Source organism: Netta rufina (assembly GCF_964035555.1).
Source record: "Netta rufina genome assembly, chromosome: 14".
Classification (NCBI taxonomy): domain Eukaryota; kingdom Metazoa; phylum Chordata; class Aves; order Anseriformes; family Anatidae; genus Netta; species Netta rufina.
The window spans coordinates 10547934-10569172 of NC_140137.1; the positions used below are offsets into that span (position 1 = coordinate 10547934).

The 21239-nt window shown below is 45.0% G+C and overlaps 3 protein-coding genes across 3 annotated transcripts in view; all 3 read left to right on the forward strand.

Annotated features, from left to right (window-relative positions):
- Positions 1-2329, forward strand: part of ERGIC1 (endoplasmic reticulum-golgi intermediate compartment 1) — a 57400-nt gene extending 55071 nt beyond the window's left edge. The window contains exon 10 of the mRNA XM_084295095.1: positions 230-2329. Coding sequence (XP_084151221.1) covers positions 230-337 — 108 coding nt within the window. The 3' untranslated portion in view covers positions 338-2329. The remainder of the gene's footprint in view (positions 1-229) is intronic.
- A 2656-nt stretch (positions 2330-4985) lies between these two features.
- On the forward strand, positions 4986-9285 carry RPL26L1 (ribosomal protein L26 like 1). The gene is made up of 4 exons (XM_084295118.1): positions 4986-5051; positions 5893-6065; positions 6761-6901; positions 9114-9285. The coding sequence occupies exons 2-4, from the start codon at positions 5898-5900 to the stop codon at positions 9240-9242; spliced, it is 438 nt and encodes a 145-aa protein (XP_084151244.1). The 5' UTR covers positions 4986-5051; positions 5893-5897; the 3' UTR covers positions 9243-9285.
- A 670-nt stretch (positions 9286-9955) lies between these two features.
- ATP6V0E1 (ATPase H+ transporting V0 subunit e1) lies at positions 9956-19311 on the forward strand. Its single transcript, XM_084295217.1, has 4 exons — positions 9956-10130; positions 11632-11679; positions 16156-16283; positions 19055-19311. Exons 1-3 carry the CDS (start codon positions 10027-10029, stop codon positions 16247-16249), a joined length of 246 nt encoding a protein of 81 aa, XP_084151343.1. The 5' UTR covers positions 9956-10026; the 3' UTR covers positions 16250-16283; positions 19055-19311.
- The last annotated feature ends 1928 nt before the right edge of the window (positions 19312-21239 follow it).

Consider the following 21239-nt stretch of genomic DNA (forward strand, 5'->3'; position numbering starts at 1 on the left):
TGGGTTTTATGACTGGCTCAAGCTGTGATGATTCTGGATAACACTAAATTATTCCACTACAGAGAACAATTTTCCTGAATGATTGTCATGTAATTACTGCACTGTTACTCAGTTCTTACCATGCTTCCAGAAGATACCCTAGCAGTAGGCAATATCTTTCCTCTCAGCTTCAAGCTGCGTAAATGTTTGCCTCCTTGCTAACGTTTGTTTCCTCTTTTGTGTGTTTCAGATATGTGCCATCATTGGGGGAACGTTTACTGTAGCTGGGATCCTTGACTCCTGCATTTTCACAGCATCAGAAGCCTGGAAGAAGATCCAGCTGGGGAAGATGCAGTAGCAGTGAAGCTCGTCTCCAAGGACAGGGTCAAAGATTGAGAAACCTACCACTACCTGTTTTTGTCTTTATTTTCTATTTGATTGAATCAGTAAGTTTTTCTCTAATGAGGCTGTTCAGTGAAGACCTCTTCAACAAATCAAAGAAATTTCCATGCATTTCAGAGCTCTGAGAAGAAAAAAAAAATAAAATCAATGGAATCAGGGCTTAGATTTTGATTCTCTCCCCCCAGAAACAGGTTGAAATGCTATATATGAAATGTACTGTCAGATCTAACTAAGGAGAACAGTATCGTCTGTGGGAGGTTCTGATGGGAGTGTACAAACTAGGTAGTAGATTACAAAGAGTTAAGCTGTCTTTTGGCACTTTTGGGATTTTGTTGGATTTGCATGATTAGACAATCGACTTTTATATAACGCAAAGTTATACATTAGGAAGAAATTCCACCCGTGGTGCCAAAAAGGTGATGTATCTGTTGGTGAGGAATGGAAAGTGTTAGTTCCTGTAGCAAGCTTTAGAGACAGAGGGCAGAAATAACATCAAGAAATGTCTTGGGCTTTTATGGAAAGCTCTTTTGCTCAGATATGACCTTTCTAATGAAATGAGCAAATTTGAAAAGGAAGCTTTCCCCCAGCTACTTTTTCCTGGATGATCTGTGATCCAGGCAGAGGAAGGGCCTTTCTTTTACTCTGGATGTAAAAGTGGTTTAATTTCTTCCCAGAAACTGAATATCCAGTCTTGTGTTTACAGGTGGCATGAAGTAAAAACCAAACCGAGCAACACAGTTTTATGTGGCCTTTGCTTTGAAAGGGAATAGTTGTCTTTACAGCATTAGCTTTTTTAATTTCTTCTGTGTTTGTTTCTTTAAACACAGACCACCCAGCAGTCTGGACTCTGCAATTCTGCTTTAATATTATTATTATTATTATTATTACTGTTGTTGTTATTTTGAAAAGGGGTTGCCCATTCTATGTGTCCAGAAAAATGATGCAGTCTTCTGGGTGGATGAGCACAGCTTACTGTCTTGCTTTGTGTGTGTATATTGAATACACCTGGAAAACACAGGAAGTCTGTCTCTTCACGGTTCAAGGTGCCTACCTGTTTCTTTAAAATCCAATCAGGCATCTTTCCTGAGCCCTAGACTGACACTTTGCCCACAGGTACACCAACAGCAGGGCAGGCATTCCCACAACCCGGCCCCTGCTAGCAATTTTCTTCTATTCCTTAAAACGGTACCTGAACTTCCATGCCCGTTCATTCAAGCCTCGTCTTCTGAGACCTCCAGGAAATGGAGGTGTGAGGGGGAAGCTACTGCCAAGCGTGGCTTGTATGCAACAGTAGACATGAGTTCACTAAAAATGAGACCAATGCCCACCAGTGCATTCTGCATAGCCTCCTAAATGTTCCTTGAGTAGTAACAGTCTCTGCATGCTTTGTGAGTGTCTGAGCCGAGGATACACAGATTTTAAGTGTTCCAGGATAGACAAAAATCATAACAAATTAAAATCCTTAACTCAATCGATGGTATAAATTCTAAGACGGGTGCAGGATTTCTCTTGGATAATGTCTGCTGTCCATTGCCTTTTCCTGGAGGCCAAAGTATCCAAACATTTTGTTGTAATAATATGAATCTTTGAATATTCAGTGTTAATGCTAGAGTCAAATACATTTCAAAAGTATTCCTAATACATGTCTGTTGAAATTGTCTCATTCTTTTGGAAGTAGGGAAGGTAGCCAGTTTTATCTGCACACACACGTACATGCCCACACCCCCCTAAGAATAAAAAGGCCAACAACCCCCCGCCCTACCCTGGCCCATTTTCTGCCCTGTAGTGATTCCTGACCAGTTACAGCATTGGAACTTTTCCTTGTTCTTATTATGGACTGATTGCTGTTCCTTTAGGTGTAAACTGGACTGTGTAATTTCCTGTATCTGTTAATGTATGGATAGATTTTATACATTTTTGCCATTTACAAAAATCAACTTGAAAACGAGATGCTTGTCTTCATTTCGGTGCGCGTGTCCGTCTGTCCACGAGCGGTACCCACTAGGTGGCGGCGGCTGCCTAGTGGCAGCCTGGGGTTTTTCCATTGCAATTCCTTCTCCTGCTGCCTGAAGGATTTCTTTCCTCTGATCCACTGTCACCAACTGAAACTTAAAGCAAAAAAAATCCTAGTTTTTCCTCTTGAATTTGTTGGATCTTTGCTTACAACATGCGAATTTGATGGATTTCAGGGACACAATGTTAATGTCTTAGCAGGGCATCCTTCTGAGTGATGCAAGAGAAGATCTCTGCAGCACGGTGGATTGCGCTGTCAGTTTTCTGAAGTTTCTTCCCTGTTATAATTTCTTCAGCACAAACTAGAAAAGTTGGTTGCAGATTCCTGCGTGTCTCCTGCCCCCGGTGTGTAATTTCTGCCCTTCTCCTTCCCCCCCATCATCTATCTGAATTGAACGCTGCCTTCTGTGCAGTCCAGGCCAGTTCTTTAAACCAGATCAGTGAAAATGTTTCACTTTTTTTGGAAATAACAGATGCATATTTCAGTGTGCTTGCTTTCTCTGCCAAAATGTCCACTGCAATAATGTAATAAATCACTTTATTTTTTTTTTCCTAAATGTGGAAACCAAATTCTAATAAAGTTCTGGCAAAGCTCTGCTGAAGAAACAGTCTGCACCTTAGTTCTCTAAGCCAGGTCTAAGCCTTTGAGCACTACCAAGCCAAGGCTGACTTCAGGGTCTGCCGTACATTGTGGCACACTTGTCCTTCAGGCATGGCTGGCTTGGATCAGGTAATGTTGCTGCATCGTGTATTTACAGAAGGATTTGCTCTTCTCTCCAAATGTAAAAGTGCAGTGGTTACTGTTGTAGCAGTCCTGCCCCGTGCATACATGTGTCACTAGATTTCACTTCTATTCTCAGACATTTTCTAGAGATAAAACGATGCTTTGAAACATCAATGCAAACAACAATAATCTCAAGCCATAGTGGAAGGAAAGCTGTTGATTTTAGGTGTTCATTCATCTTGACTTTGCTCTTTCAAATCAGTATTTTGACAGAAGTATTTGTGGTTCTCCAAGAACGACATCCCTGTAGGAAGCAAAATATTTAGCACTTGTGTATATTCTGGTTTAAATAAACCTCTTCGAAGCTGCGCTTCATCATACAGTGAGAACCTGCAGCACGGGATGCTTTGCGGTGGTGGAGTCGGAATTTCAGCTCTAGGGGAAGCTGTGAAGCTGTGCTTTGGCATGTTCAAGAACTGTGTGGACTGCTAAAGTGTTTTTTGTTTTGTTTTGTTTTTTAAGAAAATGGAAATTGGATGAGAAGAAAAAATTGAGATGCATTTATGAATGTTTGTTGTACCAGGTATCTGCATTTAACTACTGCTCTGTAAAAAGTGAAACCCGCAGTGTAGATGGCAATGTTTATAGTTAATTTTCTGACTATTTCTCATTTTAAGTTGCTTCCCGGTTGTGTGATACACAAACTTTTGGGGCTGAAAATGACTGCAATGAGTATCTGCTTTAGAACAGCCCTTTGAAGTTCCAGCTGGGATATGGCGATGGGGTGTTTCTCAATAGTCCTCGGAAGAAGGGGGAGAGGGGCAGGGGTTGCAGTCCTGTAACGCGGTACGGCAATGTTTAAAGCACAAATCTTGCATTTTTACAGTGGAGTTTATTCAGGAGTTCTCGCCTTTCCCTTTTAATTTGCAACCTCATGTTAATAAAATCCTAGGCTTTTTAGTTCTACAATTACAAATAAATCTCTCGTGTTTTGATTGCTTTCTTGTTGCACTGCCATTGCAAAATCATTCTGAAAGGGCTTTTTGGTTGTTTTTAGTTATTGCTCCAATGAGCTCAGCGTTATGGCACAATGCGATCACTGCCGGGGTTAACGGGGGCTCTTTTGTAATCAGCCCTGAGTCAGGGCTGGACGTTCAGTGCTCGGCTTTGCATGGTACCAAGTGTCCTAACCTCAGGTTGGGGTTGTTTTTTTTTGCCTTTGTTTTTTTTTTTTAAATGAGGTGCGTGGATTGTGCTTGGAACTTGCTGGTTTTGGCTTTGTTTCCTCGGTGAGTTGATGTGTAAAATAACCCCGGTTTTGACCCCCCACCTTTTAATTTCCATCTCGTCTTGCTTCACGCAGTATTTGGAAATCACACTGAGGTAATTAGGGAAGATTGAATTGCGCAGGGTTACGCCAGACTGAGCATGGGCACTGTGTGTCCGCACCGCGTTCGGTAATTAGTTATTTTTAATTGGGGGGCTGCTTCTGCCTCGCTCCTGCCCTACACTGGGCACTCCCAGCACCTCCCTTTGGGAATGAGCTCTGAGGGGAGAAGCTTCATTTCTACCAGAATGAAGCAATTGGGAATAATTTCCTAAAAAATGAAGTTGGGGGGAGGTTAAAAAAGGCGGGCTCCCCTGAGGGGGGCTGGGGCCGGGCCTCGGCGCCTCAGGGGAGCCCTGAGGGGGCCCGGGAGGGGCGGGGGAGAGCTGCCCGCTTGGCCACGCCCCCAGCAAACATGGCCACGCCCCCAGCCCCACATGGCCACGCCCCCTCCCCTCTCCGCCTCCACCGCTGGCCTCCGGCCGCCAGGGGGCGCTGCTGGCGCCCGCCCCCCTCGCGAGCTCTCGCGCGAACCCCGCGGCCTCTTGCCGGAAGCGGAAGCGCCTCCTTCTCTTTCCGGCCGAGCGGCGCGGCGGCAGCAGCGGGGTGAGGGCTCCGCGGGCGGGCTGCGAGCATCGGCCGCCATCCGCCGGCATCGGCCGCGCCTGGGGGCGGGCAGCGGCCGGGACCGGGCCCTGCTGACGGGATCGGGCGCCGCTGGGCCCGGAGGGGCCGCTCCGGCCCGCAGCCGGGGCTGTCCGCTCAGGCGGGGCCCGGAGCCGGCACCGGGCGGCGCGCGGGGGTGGGGGGGGGGTGGGGTCAGACTCCGCGGAGACCTCGCTGATTTAATGGTCTAACGCAGTGGAAGGCTGAGGTCTTCTGGTTAGCAGCGCGGGGAGGCTTGGCGTGGACAAACAGAAGGGCCCGGGGCCAGGCTGTCAGGCAGGGCATAGCAGTGCCCTGGCAGACAGCGTTAGGCGTGGTTATTAAGGTTTAGGGATGGCCAAATGCAGTTCGTTTAGCAAATCTGTTACGTGCTGCAAAGTCTAACATTGCACTGCACAGGCAGCCTCTAAGCTTTACAAATATTCTATCTGTGCAAGTCTGAAATGTATGCTCACTTCATAAATAAAGCAGATGTTTACATTGGTGCTAAATTAAGACTGCTCAATCAGATGTCCCACACTCTGAGTGCACTTAGCTCTGGATTAGAAAGAACAGTCTCATGCACACACACAGCACATTTGACAGTCCATAGGGTTATTGTCAATTATGGAAGAGCCTTAAACCTTGTTTAAAATCCATATTGCAAAGCTGTACAAATTTGGAGTGGGAGTAAAAACAGCTCAACTGCATTTTTAACTTTTAGCGTACTTAGCACAGGCAGGCGATAACAGGAACGCGTTTGAGTAATAAGTCTCTCAAGGTACTGTTGTTCTTCCTGCAGCCAAAATGAAGTTCAATCCATTTGTGACCTCAGACCGCAGCAAGAACCGCAAACGGCACTTCAATGCACCTTCGCACATCCGAAGAAAAATAATGTCCTCCCCGCTCTCCAAGGAGTTGCGGCAGAAATACAACGTCCGCTCGATGCCCATCAGAAAGGACGATGAAGTCCAGGTATCTTTCAGGCTGTACTGTCACACTTGAAGTTCATTCATATTTTGTTTTCCATGCCAAATTCAAATCGATGCTACAGCGTTGCCATGAGTCTTGTAAAAATAATACAAGTTAACGTAATCATAGCTTTGGCCTGTTGAGTATTTCTTAAGGTCATGTCAGTGAGAAGGAAGATAAGAGGAACATAAATCTGGCAGTAGAATTATATGCGTTGTTCACATGTGTCATTTAGTTGCGTGCATTGATGATCACTCTGGATTAAAGACTTTAAAGAATAAAGTGAAAAAATGATTTCATTTTTGTAGGCTGTTTGCTACCTGTGCTATGGGCAGGATCAGTTTAGAAGTGAATGAAGTTAGGTGGCCTTTTTGTTTTAAAATGTAATGATAGAGAAAAATTAAGATGTAAAACTGTTGACGTTGACTGTTCTGGTTGAAAAGATTGGAAGTTACTTGATTAGGGCTTACTGCAGGCAAAATGAGGGAAAAGGACAGTTTTGATCCACGGTATTTTCCATGTTAGTGATCACCTGAATCCAGTAACTGATAGCTTTCTGGCATGAGTAGAGTTGGGAGCTCAACCTCTGCAGTTCTGGTTTTCTGTTGAGATAATTACATTGTGTTTGTTATGGCCTAGTAATTATTACAGGGGTATTTTGTAAGTTTTGGGAGCATGTTTTCTATGTTCTCTTGTAGGTTGTCCGGGGGCATTACAAGGGGCAGCAGATCGGCAAGGTGGTCCAGGTGTACAGGAAGAAATATGTCATCTACATCGAACGTGTGCAGCGTGAGAAGGCCAACGGCACGACTGTGCACGTGGGAATCCATCCTAGCAAGGTGCGTAAAGTGACATCGGTGGTGCACAAAGAGGCCTTGCTGGCAAATCAAAAATCTGCTACTTGCATAAGTAGAAGCTTGTCACAGCATGTGGAATAACAGGCTGAGATTGATTGGGATGGGCGTTAATTAACAAAGAAAAGCTACAGTGTCACAGTAGCACGGAAGTAGTGGTTGCAACCAGGAGCTCTCAGATGTTTTGGAGGCTTATTTGGTAGAGAAGTTGCTACAGACTTCAGAGTGTTCCTGAAATGCTTTTTGGAAGAGCTTGGCGTTTTTAAAGCACAAATAGTTTTACTTTTTTTAATGATTGTTTTGGGAATGGATTGTTTAGAACAACCCTTCATTGTTGCTGTCTGGCACTGCACTAAGGAAGTGTTGGAAATGTTTGGATAGATGCTCAGAACTGTGATTTGTTCTTGCGACTGTTATGCACTAATTTCACCTGAATCTAGTTTTAGCCTGAAGTGTTTTACAGTGTTTAGAGTTAGCAAAAAACAGGCAAAGCCTGTTTAGGTCATAATAGCAAAACATTTCCTATTAAACAGAACAACTAGACGGAAACCTAGTTCGAAGCAGATGAAATGAGTCTGCTTCAAGCCTGTCTTGTGGGCATGGGTATTGAAGTGCTGGTGGAGGAAATCCAGTTGTAGCAGGTTTTCTGGTCTGAAAGGTTGGTATGTACGGGAGAGGCAGAGCAGAATGGTTCCAAAACAGCCTAATGACCTGTGTGCAGTACTAACACTTGAGGTACAAGGTGACACTGATGGAAGCAGTGTACCTACAGCTGGGTATTACTTCCCTGATAAATAGCAGTGGAAGAAATTGAGCTTTGTGCTGGTCCTGTGGTTCTGTGAAAGCTCTCCTTAACTGGGATTTGGACCTTGGGAAAGGTTTGTACAGATTCTAGTTGTTAATGCATGGGAACAGGGGAACACTTGGTTGCAAACTGGCAGTGGGATGGGTCAGTGGTGTCTTGCCTGCCCTTTTTTTATGTAAAGGGATGATTGAGACCGGACTGCACAGGGGAACTAACCAGGAGCATTTAGCTGTACTGCAGCCTATATCAATTTCTAGGATTTGATTATGTCAATTGTATTTTTAAAGTGCTTCTTTCAATAATATCAAAGTACTTATTTCTTTGCCAGTTCTGGGGGCAGAAAAAGAACTGAAGCTGCCCAGGGGCTGAAAATCAGCACTTGGGTTTTCTTCTGCGTTGTTACAAAACGTCGCTAAGGATCTGGTAGCGGATGGATTGGGCAGATTATCTTTTATGTGTCCATGGTAGTAATACTTGATAATTCCTGTCCACTTTACAACTGGTCAGTAGCAGATTGTGTTCTTGAAAGCATTCTCCATGTACGAGTCAGTGATGCATGGACTTCATTGTTCCCTGCAGTAACGCCAGATGTTTGGTTACTCCAGGCAGTATAGCAATGACACAACAGCGGCCAGCAGCTGCGTGGTTTTCTAGTGTTCCAAAATGCAGGTAGCATTGTTTAAAACATGGAGAAATTAATAGGATCGTTTAGGTTGGAAAAGCCTCATGAAGTCCAACCATCCACCTGAGTCCAGCACTAAACCATGTCCCAAAGCGTCACGTTCACACCTCTCTGAAATGGTGTCGGGAACGGCAACTCCACCACCTCCCTGGCAGCCTGGTCCAGCCCTGACCACCCTTCTTGCACCAAAATTCATCCCATTAGCCAACCTAAGCCTTTTCTGGCACAGTTTGAGGCTGTTTTCCTCGCATCCTCAGGCTCCATTGCTTTCCTTTGTGGTGCTGGGAAGGAGAGTCAGCTGTATGCCGGTGCAGTGTCCATCGTGTTTGAGCAGTGCCTGGTGTAACAGACAACGTTCCAATGAAAAGATGGAAATTGGGTTTACTTCAAAGTAATGATTTCATTCTGTAGCTGGGTCGAAATTTGGCTGCTCTTCAGCTAGCTCAAATGTGGCCATGCATCCAAGCCACAGTCCATATATTTTGATTCCTTGAATGCACCTGGAGAAATCAATACACCGCAACGCTGTGGAACATGTGGGCAGCTCGGTACCTCAGTTCTACTCAAACCAACTTAAAGAATGTGTGGTAATAAACTGTGCTTTGGTAGTGTGCTGGAGGTGATGGGCCCAGGCCACGCTGTGTTAGCTCTGTGCTGTCAGGGTGCTGTACTTCATGCCGAGGACGCTGAATTCTTTGTCTTTTCCCTAGGTGGTGATCACAAGGCTAAAGCTGGACAAAGATCGCAAGAAGATCTTGGAGCGTAAAGCAAAATCTCGCCAGGTTGGCAAGGAGAAAGGCAAATACAAGGAAGAAACAATCGAAAAGATGCAAGAGTAGATTGTTTTCTATTTGACACCATTAAAGAACTGCTAAAACTAAACCTGGTGTTGTGTCTTCTGCGTTAGCAAGTTTTGATACAGTGTCCGCTCAGCGTTGAAATACTTAATGCTTAAAAGTTAATGTTTTAAATAATACTTACAAGTTTAATGCTTAATGGTGGCTATGTCAAAAGCCCAGTAACCTACAAGTTTTCTAATCATTTTTGCTTTTAAGAAACCATTGACCTTTTCCCTGTAGAGGTGTGTTTCAGCCAAAGCCGGGAGGAGCGGTGCAGGACAAGTACAATCCAGGTAACACATCTAGTGCCTGGTAAACTTTTTTCTGATCTCTGACATTCACTTAGAGAAGTCGACAGCTTTAAATGAAGACGTTAATTCTGTGTGCCACACACATTGAACATGTTACCGGCCACTTGAACCAAACTATTTCTGGCCCTCAGCCTTTTTCTGCAATCCCCTTCATTTAACATTTTTCCCCCAATCTACGGAATTTGACAGCAGGCGGGGCCATCGAGGTCTTCACGGGGCACCTTGCAGCCACTGCATGTGCCGGGCTTTGCCGCAGCCTCTCCCCTGGGTGCCCCCAGCGCCGCACTCGGCCCTGCCCCCCCCCCCCCAGCACCCTTGGGTGCTTCCCCCCTCGCGGGCACGAGCCCCGCAGCCCCTCCCGTGCGCGCCCCCGCGTGACGTGGCGCCCTCCGATTGGCCGCCGGGGCGGGAAGGAGGCGGCCCCGCGGCGGCCGTGCCCGAGGCCGGCTGAGGCGGCGGCTGAGGCGGCGGCCATGGCGTACAGCGGGCTGGCCGTGCCCATCGCGGCCGTCACCGCCTTCTGGGGGGTGGTCGGCGCCCTCCTGCCCTGGCTCGTCCCCAAGGGGCCCAACCGCGGGTGAGTGACCGGGGGCAAGCCCCGAGGCTCCCCCCTGAGGCGTCCCCGTGAGCCGCGGCCGGGCCGGGCCTCGCTGCGCTGTGAGGGGGCTCCCTGAGGTGAGGCGGCTCCCTGAGGGAGCGGCTCCCTGAGGCCGGGTTCCGGCGCTGCCTTCGCTTCTGCCCCCGAGGCGCTGCCCGTAATTCCTTCCCCAGCCCCGGCTTTGAGCTGGGTTCGTGCCCCGGGGCCTCGCTGGCCTCGGGTGTCCCCGGGAGGGGTGCGGAAGGGGAGCTGCTGGCTGTGGGGAGCGGGCACCGGCAGGCAGCCCTGCCTCGGCCTCAGCTCCGGCAGATGTGGGTGTTGCAGGGCTGTGCTGCTTCCTCGATCTTACCCTTTAGCAACCAGTAACAGGCCGCTGCTGTTCTTCTTCCTCAATCTTATCGTTTAATACCGCTGCCGTCTTTGGTTCTGTGCTGACACTGCATGGCCCGCTAACTTCTCATCTCGTTTCGTTTCTTTCTCCGTTTAAAAACCACCAACCAAAGGCTGTGTTTGAATTGGCCTCTTCGTATTCTAACCAAGGAAGTCAGTGCAGATTTTAACAGTGTTAGGAATTCACGTTGTGCTAGTTGAAACTTTCAAGCGATGGCTCCTGCCTGGGACCATGTGGTTAGGAGGGGCGCCTTGAGCTCTGTGCAGGCTGTGCTGGTTCTGTAGCCCTTGTCTGAAGGTTGACCAGATGAATGTGTATGGATGGGTTGTTTTTATTTATGTATTTTTATACACACACACGTATTGAATGTTACCCATGTCACAAAAGTGTTGGAAGATGCTCACCTAGCACGGGTTCTTGTTCCTCACTTTGGGCGTATGCAAAAGGAAATTAAAACAAACCAACAACCTCCCCCACTTTGCTACTAAGTTCAGTGTAAACTTATTTCCTATCCTCTTGTTTTAATACCATTTTTGTAGACTTACTACTGCCAGTTCCAAGAGCAGGCCGGCTTTTACTTCTTAGCTTAGCTGTCATTTGTCACTATTTTCTTACTTTCAGTAAGAAAGCAAACTGATTCTGCAGATAAAATCTCAAGGCCACTTTAAGTTGTTCTGTGTGCAAAAAAAAAAATTACATCAATGATAAAAAATTGAAATCTCTTTGACAGGGAAGATTTCTGTAAGCAAAGTTTTGAACATGAAGAAAACACTTTCCTGTGGTATTAGAAAATCCAGCTTCAGAAGTTGGATAACTTGCTGGTGCACATGGCAGTGTGTGTAATGGAGCAAGGACACTCCCTGCGCTGGATTTTACTCCAGCCAAATACTGCTGCATGCTTCTGTTTGCCCAGTGTCAGTTCTTTTGTGCAGTTTTAGCCTCTGCAGTGTGCTCAGCTGGAAGCAGTTAGAACGTTAACGTTGAGTCATGTTGCATATGATCACAGCTGAACTTGTTTTTTTTCCCCTATGTATCTTGTGGTCAGTCACAACATGACTCTTAATCAGCTGTGTCTCGTTCTTTTTGCAGTGTTATCAACACGATGCTGGTGACCTGTGCTGTTTGCTGCTACCTGTTGTAAGTATAAATATTGTCTTGCCTCTTAATCAAGGTACGTTTCTCATGTAAGAAATTTGGGAGGAAACTTGAGCAAATGACTCACAGAGGCCTGGATACAGAATCACAGAATTTTCTAGGTTGGAAGAGACCTCAAGGTCATCGAGTCCAACCTCTGACCTAACGCTAGCAGTCCCCACTAAACCATTTCCCTAAGCTCTACATCTAAACGTCTTTTAAAGACCTCCAGGGATGGTGACTCCACCACTTCCCTGGGCAGCCTGTTCCTCGACAGCCCTTACAATTCTTGATCCTAAAGGCCTTCAACATGGAGAAGAAAATGTTTTCCTGGTGGTGGAAAGTGCATTAAAATAAACCAGAATTCCTCTTGTTCTGTGTCATTGCCCTGTGGCACGTACTGTTGAGTACTGCAGTGCAGTGACTCGATGTTGCTCCTTTCCAGGTCACTGGATTATTCATTCACAAGTTTAATGACAGCATGTCAGGGAAGCTATGTGCAAAAGTGACTTTGAAAGGTACTTGGAAAGAACTTAGTATGGAGATTAGACTGGTGAAAGTAATTTCAGGATAACTAGTAATAAAACGATTACTTGAGTAATTTCAAGTACTACTTGAATAGTATTTATACTTTGAATATTTAGGTATTATTTACATACTGTGAGGAGCTTAACATATTTAGAGAAATGCATCTCTACTCATTCCTAAGAACTGGCAGCCAAAATCCACGTTATCAGTGTTGCCACGTTTCAGGAGAGGCCTTGTTGGGTTGCCTACTGCACAGGCTTATGCACATTTAATTTACTTTTGTAATGTGATATTCAGGTTTTATTTGGGCCGTGAAGGCTCCCTACCCTATGCACCAATTATTTAGCAACCTAATCTCATGCTAGGTTCCAAACGCTCAGGTAAGAATGGGCAACTGGATGCTTATTTTGGCAAAAGTGTCAAAATGGGGTTCGGATTATGGTAAGATTGGGGGGATGCTTATTTATTTATTTATTTATTTAAGTTTAGTTTCCTTGTTGAATTTCTTCCTATGCTGCATTTTAACAGAAATCATGTCCTAGTCTTCCAGTTCAAGTTCAGAGTTTGCTGGTTTTGGGCATTGCTCTTTGAGGAAGGACAGTTTCCTTGAAGTCAAGGCCACGTGGCATCCACAAAATCCTCCCAATTATGATCTGGAACGTATTTGTCACAGAGCTTCCTAAGTTTGACTTAGTGTTTTGAGCACTTCAAATTTTCAGTGGTCTTTCATTGTAGGTCTAGTGTTTTTTGTACTGAAGCAGATCTATTACAAAGCTGATGTCATTAACGTGATTTACAGTCTGCTTTTGCATGCCCAGTGAGTGGGTGCCTCTGTCTTCATTCTTAACTTTGTGGGCTGTAACTCGTGTTCCGTGTTTCCTTTGGCTTTCTCCAATTGCACCTTGAAAAAAAGAAGAAAAAGAAAGAAGGAAACCTTACTGTGTTCTAAGCCATCAGTAGTTAAGCACGTAAGTTTATGTGTAGTTTCTGCTTGCCAAGATGGAACAAAAAGCAGATTTTGCACCCGATGTTCCAGGACAGAACTTGCCTCATCGCAGAGTCATTGTGTTGTCATGAATTCTGTATGGAATGTTCCAGTCTTGCTGAAAGGCCAAAGAATGGTTTCTGAGGATTCTTCATCAGATACAGTGTTAGGGGCTGAAATAACTTCTCGTCTCAGGTCTTTGTGTGTCCTTAGCAGGTGGCTGGTACTGTTCATCTACTTCTTCATAGAGTGGTTTGAAACTCCACTGCAGCTACTCTTGTGTTCTTGATCTTTTCTTTCCAGTTGAAATGGAGAGGAAAAAAATGAATCTCCTGTTATTATTAAACACGAGTTGATTGACAAATTGATTTGAATCAGACTGAATTTAACCAAGTTTGAGTCGATCACATTTCAACTTAAACCTATTTCTTCTGTGTTTCGATTTAACAGTGATCAATTCGAGTAACCACATTGATCATGTGGTGTTAATGTGCTTGTTCTGTGCGGAATTTGTTGTGTGTGTGTAATTTGTGTACAGATTTTGTATCTAGCTGCCTTTTAAAGGAGAACATACAATCTGATAAAAATAAAAGGTAAAGTGTGGGGGGTTACTGCTGCAGAAATTCCAGGTTGCACTGTTTTGTCTAAAGAGCCTAAATCTCTTCTGCAGTTTACAAAGCAGCTCCTGCAGCAGTACTGTGATATTCTACTAGCAGAGGACAGGATGTTTGAAAAATAATATTATCTGGTACTGATCCTAAAAGGATTAAAATACGGCTGCCCAATTTGACATTTAAACGGAGATAAGAGGACCTTAATTTGTAACATGCAGCACAGACAGATGGCAGTTAGGGTAGGAAGACCTTTTAAAAATCTTTCTGGTAGAACATAAGGGACTTTAGTTTCCTTGTATGAGCTGGGTAATTAGCACTAGCTGTTGTAGCTGCTATCCGGCAGGATTTGAGGACCCGTGGGTGGCTCGAATGCTATACCTGATTTTAGCAGCTCCAGCACGCTGCACGTTGGGCACAGGGGCTTGCTTTGTCTTGCTCTGAATGCCGCGTTTTGTTCTGCCTTGTCACGATAGATTGTCACTTGGCGAGACACAGGGAAAGCTTTTTCAAGCCCTGTGTTGAACGCAAGGGAGCCACAGAGCTCAGAGCTGTAAATGATGAGGCCCTAGCCGTGCAGGGAGGAGGAACACGCTACAGACCTGTAATGCCGCTGTGCTCGGAGCCAGGCATCCAGCGTGGTCCCAACAAACAGCTTTAGAAAAGTGCACAGCTTCTGCTGAAAGCCTGGTGATATGGGGGGGATGTCAATACTCAGAACGTGCTCCCAGCTCGTTTAGTGCACAGCCGTGCTGGTCTGAGCTCAGGCAGCAGCGAGGGGAGGTGGTGGTGCACAGCGTCCCTCCCTGCCGCACGGCGCGAGGAGAAGCGTGTCCTTCAGGCTTTCGGTGTTCTGTCCTCCTCCCACTGCTGGTAGTCCGGGGTATTAAAGGCAGATGGTACAGTGCTCTGGCACCCCTTTTTCTATCTTTTCTCTCTGAAAATGAACCGTTCAGAGTGAATTCTGTGCAATTTTTAAGAACTAATTTGCTTTTACCATAAGTAAGTTTAATGTAATGATTAATAGGGTTCCAAAATACATTGTCATCACTTCAGTTAGCAAGGCCAGAAGCAAGTCAACCTAGTGGCTGTTGGCTCGTCTTGCTGATGTTTCGGTTGCTTTGTGGTCTCTGTTGGGTATTTCAAGGCTTGCGTGGCTGAGAGACTGCTGCAAGCTCGGTGCTTCGTTTTAATTGGAGCCCTAATTTGCACAAAACCAAAAGCAACACTGAAAATAAATATTTGTAATGTTTAAGAGTATTACTGTTTCGTTGTCTTTAAGTCTGGCCAACACCTTTTGCCCGTGGCTGCTGTAGCCTTCTTACAGCCGACCTGCACTTCGTTTGCTGGTCAAAGCATCCAGGTTTGTGTGGAATTTTCCATGACTGCCTGAGCACTCTGATCCATTTGTGGCAGCTCCCATTACAAAGCTGCTCTGCTTTTTCTCCTCCTTACAAAGCGTTCTGGAAATAGCAGATAGATGAACCAGTGTGTTCGCTAACCGTGTTTATACAGTTAGCATTTAACGGAGACTTAAATCCATGGAAGCATCCATGGCTCTCTCTGAACCTTGTAATATTTACAAAGCAAATGTGTCTTGTAGCAGCGGAATATTTATTTCTGTTTAGCTTTCCTGGATATTTTCCACAAACTGCATTCCTCTTGTTCTGGGCGGTGGCTGTGGCTTCTGCAGCGTCGGTTTGGGAGTGCTGCGATGACAAGATGGCTGTGCCTGATGAGCATGTCATTGTGCTGATTGATTACCTGATTTATTTTATGTTCTGGGGGGTTTGTCTACAATTTTGCTTCAGGTCCCTGTTTCTTTGACGTCTGTGCCAGGTTTAATCAACTTTTGCCCAAGCACTGATGGAAATTATGCCAGGCTTGCAAGGGCAGGCTGCTGTACCTGGAAAATAACAGCAGATGAGGGAGAGTGGGTTTCTCTGAGCTTGGCTGTATTTACTTATTTATTTATTGTTGGTTATTTAAAGGATGCTTCAAAGGCACCAAGAAAAGGGATGACTTTTTTATGTTTCTATATTCTGAACCCACGTTTATCTGACTGTCATATATTTCCTGCCAAAGAGAAACAACGCGAGTGCTGTCAGTGGTTTTGTGCTGCTTCAGATGGAAGAGAACGACTTGTTTCAGCTGGGACGATTTGGTCCCAGGTCTTCATTGCTGGTATCCAGGCACTGTGTGAGCTCGAGCAAGGTTTTGAGCTGATTCGAGCCCTTGCTGAATATTGTCTTGTCTCCTCTGATAGTGCCTGTGCTTTGGCCAAGCCTTCCTTGTGTAATAAGTCCTGTAATGTGGCTGATGTTCTCTCTTTTGGGCTGGGGGGTTGTCTTGCAGTTGGCTGATTGCGATTCTGGCTCAACTCAACCCTCTCTTTGGGCCGCAGTTAACCAATGAAACAATCTGGTACCTCAAATATCACTGGCCTTAAGGACGGCTGCCCACTGCTGCAATTTATTGACCAGGTGAGTATGTTCACATCTATTAGCGTGTGTGGTATGTTAAATGATTCAGGAGAAATTGAACAGCAGTGTAAGCAGCAGGTTCGGCATCATTAACTGTTTTGCGGGAGATATTGATTTTTCCAGGGACGGCAACAAAACAAACGTTGGGTGTTAATCTTGGCCAGACACTGTGAAAGGCTTGGGCTGAATCATTGGGCAGCCTCTGCCACCCGGTCACGTGTGTTCAGCACGCAGTATTTATAGGGAGAACGCTGCATTTCTTCATCCGACTGAAAAAACGTAGTTAGGAGGGAAAGGCCTCTCCATTAACAGCTAGCATGAGTGGATTTCCTAATCTTTTACAACTGTTGAGCCCTTCTCCCAGCCCACCACCATTTCATCCAAGAACTGTCCGGGTTTCCAAGGCAGTGTCCAGTTGCCTCCATTCATCTGGGAAGCCTGAGAGGGAGCTGCAGGTCCAGGGGCTCTTCACCTCCTGTCGATGTGCACCACCAGCACCTACCTTGCAGATGGCTTTTATTTCAATGCCAGCCTGGCTGTGCTGAGTCGTAGCTCAGCCTGGTGGTGATTGCATTGTCACAGTTGTGAGGCGTGCCTACTGACATGACCAGCAAAAATACACAGTTTTGCATTAAAAGTAGCACGGTGGCTTCAGGTATCTCTGAAAGGGCAACATTTAGAATTAAAGGTTCAAATGAAGGTTTTGCTGCAGAAGGATTTACCCGTGATCTTTGTTTTTATGCTGATAACACGAAGTAGCTGAACGCCCTTAGGGTTTTTACCTGTTTTTTGTTTTTTCCTCTTACTGCTTTAATTGCCTGCTCCTTTGCTCTTATTACTTTAACTTCTGTTTACAGAAGTCCAGCAGCAGCAGACAAATGGCAGTGGATGTTATAGTTCAGTTAAATGCTGGCTGTAAAGCATCCTGAACATTCACCCTGAAGCAAAGCTCCACTGCTTCAAAGTAGGACTCATCCAAACTGGGGTAGTGTCAGACACTGGCATGTGGATTTGCCTGCGTCTTCTCTTCTAAGCAGCAAGCAATAAAGGTAGACTTGGCCCTGCTTCAAGCAGAGGCCTGTGATTAGGTAGCTCGGGCAAGCTGAATGTCCCGGGTGCATTTTCATTGCTCTTGTGTGGTGGTAACACAGAAATAGTTAGCAAAAATGGAGACCTGAAGTGTAGTTATCTGGAGAAGCAGATGCCTTGGATTTAAAAACTGGGCTCACTCCTGGCTGATACACGGACTGTGTGTTGCTACCAGCAAAGACCAACTGCAGATGAGGTATGACACTTGTAGTCTAGGCGTCTGCTACAAGAATCTGGGCTTATCTCCACTTTCCTCTTATCACTTTAAAGTTGTACTGAGGAGGAGAGGGAACTAATGCGTTCTGGAATGGACAGAGAGATTACGTGAGGGGTTCTAAACTTACTAATGGAGAATTTAAGTTGTATGTAGTGTACACATTGCTGCTACATGAAGTAGTTTGTTTTAACCTCTGATGCATGTGATTACATTGATTTAATTTTGAAATAAAATGAAAATTCTAGTCCTTGAGGGAAAAGCGTGTTTAAAGAAGAAGTAGAAGCAAATAATAATCCTCAAATACCATGGTTAGATACCACGTTCATTCTTGCCTTTCGGTAGTAGAAACGTGCTATTGCAGTACTCACAGTTCTTCATGGTCTTGTTCCAATTACCCCTGCAGAGCTGGGTGAGTCTGGCTGCACGGAGGTGGCTGCTGTGGGCAGGCTGCGGTGTCCTGCCTGTCACTTCTGTGCACTTAGGGGCTCCAGATGAGTTTCTCACCAGACTGGAGCTGTGAATTGGATTCCATGTGAAAGAGTTGGGATCCCTCTCTCTTACCTTGCAAAGAATTCCATAAATACAGCTACTGTTTATTTCTTGATCAGTTGTTTTTGGCTAAGATGTGCCTTTGCAGTGTTCAAGGTGCATGCAATATACTCCTTTCTCTCTTTAGCCTCTGTTTCAACTGAGGTGGGGATGGATTAGTATGGACAGAGTGTGAGGAGTTAAAAGAAAATGAAATACTAACTCCCAGAGCAGAGAGACTGTTGTTTTTTGTTTTTTAAATGAAGGTAGTGTAAGCAAACCTATTCAACTTTACCAGTGGAACAGGCTGAAAATACATGCAGAAGGCTTACTGCATTCTAGTAATGCCTCTATGGATGCTGACTTGATTGATCTATGCCAAATTACAGAAGTTTGGTCTTTCTCTGTGGTCAGTATCCCTCTAATTTAAGGGATGCATCAGATGGCTGACTATAATCAAGTTAATGGCTCGGAGAGCAGTATGTAAGGATATGCAAACTTCTTCAGCTGTGGTAAATACGGGCTGCAGCCTCTTTCCTTTTAAGCTGTGTGATGCAATGCCTGCTGTTGTCCTTACATTTGTCTCTCCAGTGTGTATTCTCAGACCATGAACTGCCTTTGCACAAGGTCTGTCATCTTGATGGCTGGATGCTGCTACAGCAGAATTACTTGAAACTTTCTAAGAGTAGCATAATTGTTCCACCAGCTCATAATATAACTAAAACTACCTGCCGTAACTTTGGAAATTAAATTGTAAGGAAAGCAAGGAAGTAGAGATTGTTCTTTTAACTTCATAAAGATGAATTACCTAAAGTTCTTAACAACTTTTTGGTGCATTTGTGGAATGGAAATAGTTGTGGTTAACTCAACAACCTGGTCTTCAATTAGTAAAACACCTCCATGGAAAGGAGTAATTAAATTGCATCTTGCTTTGCAGGTAAAGAAGAGATTTCCTGCAGATGAAAAAACTCCACAGATCCAAAGATGCCCTTAACGTAGCTGGTTGGATACCAAGCCTGCATTAATGCCTTAATACTTGTATTGTGCTTTAAATGGCTTGTTAAAAGCCCTCTATTTTTTTCCTACTATACTGTTTAAGAGTGTGCCTAATACAATTTCTAACTCCTCTTCAGTACTGTACACTTTTATCTGTTACCTTCAGATGTGATTAAAATTTCTAATGTTTCTTACAGAGACATAGTTTCCCTGTTCATTTTACTCTGTAGGAACACTAGCTAGAGGTTTGTCGTCTGTGCTATTCACCCCTGTTCTGTTTGACTGCACTTGGAAAAAAGTGTGCAATGAAACTGTACGAGGAGAAGAGAAATAATGCTGCCACATGTTGATTGCCTTTTTTTTTTTTTTTTTTTTTTAAGTGAGGTATGTTTGGGGGAAATTCAGCCTTAAATTTCTCGTACTTGGAAATAAAACTAATCCTTTGCTTTATACAAAATGCTATTGTGCCACGTTTAACTCTTCTGTGGTTTTAATCAGATGCTAGTTAGCCAGAGTTCAGCTGAGGACTAACGATGTACTTGGGAGGGGAGGATAAGATCTATTGATATAACATAGGGAGGGGATGAGAAATGCTTGAAGACGTTGAATATGTAGCAGTTTAAAATATCTCGATCTGCTCATCATATTTAATATTCAGTGGTATCAGTATATATTAGTATTTACTGTTTTTTTAAAAAGCTTTCTATTTTAGGTTCCAAGCTCTCACTGCTGAAGCTACAGGAGCAATAAAACAGTTCACACGGCATATTTTGCTGGTGGTGAATTTCATGCAAAGAATTCAATTTCAATTCAAAGCCCAGACAAACAAGCCATTCTTGATTTTATATTTAGATGCTTTTCAGGTAAAGAAATTTCCCTCTATCTGAATGCTTAATATTTTCTTTGAAACAGATACCAGCTAGTAGCATGATTCAAGAAGATAAAAGGGAATGTTTTGCCTCTGTTTTGTGAATGTTGTGTGACCTGTTGTCTGCCTTGTGACTGCCTACTACCTGTGTGCCAGAAATTAACACTGCTGAAGACTGTGTGTGTGTGTGACTGCAGGAAATTAGAAGAGAGATCCAGTCACTGTGTTTAACAAACAACTCAGGTATCAAAGCCTGTGACAGTTTCTTGGTTTGTGACAACAGGAGAGGATGCAGAAAGTTAAAATATGTATGAGAGAAGCTTGTTAGTGCTTGAAATAGGTAGCCTGGATCTGCAGCGAAACGCTCTGATCTCCTGAGGGATTTTGATAATTTTCAGAAGTTTAAGAAGAAAAAAGAGGGTTAAAGAAAGTGAAGTCTTGAAGACTTCGAGTCATAAGCTGACAGCCTGTTGAGAAAGTGTTAGTGTCATTTTGCGTGCTTTTAACAGGTTTTGTCAGTATTGTTTGGGAAATGCAAGTATCTGCACAGGGAGCTGCTCTTCATGGAGGTTGGGTTTCCTGTGCTGAGAATGACGAGTTGTCAGGGTGGGTCGTTGGCCCCTTGTTTCCAGAGCTGTGTTATCAACAATGTGTGGGGGAAAAAAAAAAAAGGCATTATTTGTGTTTCCAGCTATAGGTGCTGTGGGGTATGGTGGGGAGCAGTGGTATTAACATGGATGAGTGAGTTGCAAAAAGTGAAGAATACAATTAAAAGAAACAGTTCTTCATGCATGGCATGATAGGAAGGGATGAGAATGGCTGGGCCTCTTTTATTTAGTAATTTCATGTTTTGTGAGTAACTGAGGCTGACCACCTGTAAGCTGTAGCAGTAGCACAAACTCAAGGCAGTGCTGAGGAGAGGCACGGACGAATGCTGTAAGTGTGAAACTGCGCCCACAGCCGAGCGGAGCTCTTGCATCGTCCCCTCTGACACGAAACTTTTCCCAGGGAACGTTTCCCAAACCTTACAGAAGGACGAGCAGAGCACACCCCATCCCCACGACCCTCCCACCTCCCTCTGCCCGCTGCCAGCCCGCCACCCTCCCTTAAATACCACCCCGCGCGCCTCTCCCCTATCACGTGCCCGGAGGGGCGGCACCCTATTGGCCGAGGGGCGGGCGGGCGGCTCCTCCCCCCCCTCCCTCTCCTTCCCGCCCTCCTCACGTGAGGGGGGCGAGTCACGCGATTTCCGGGAACC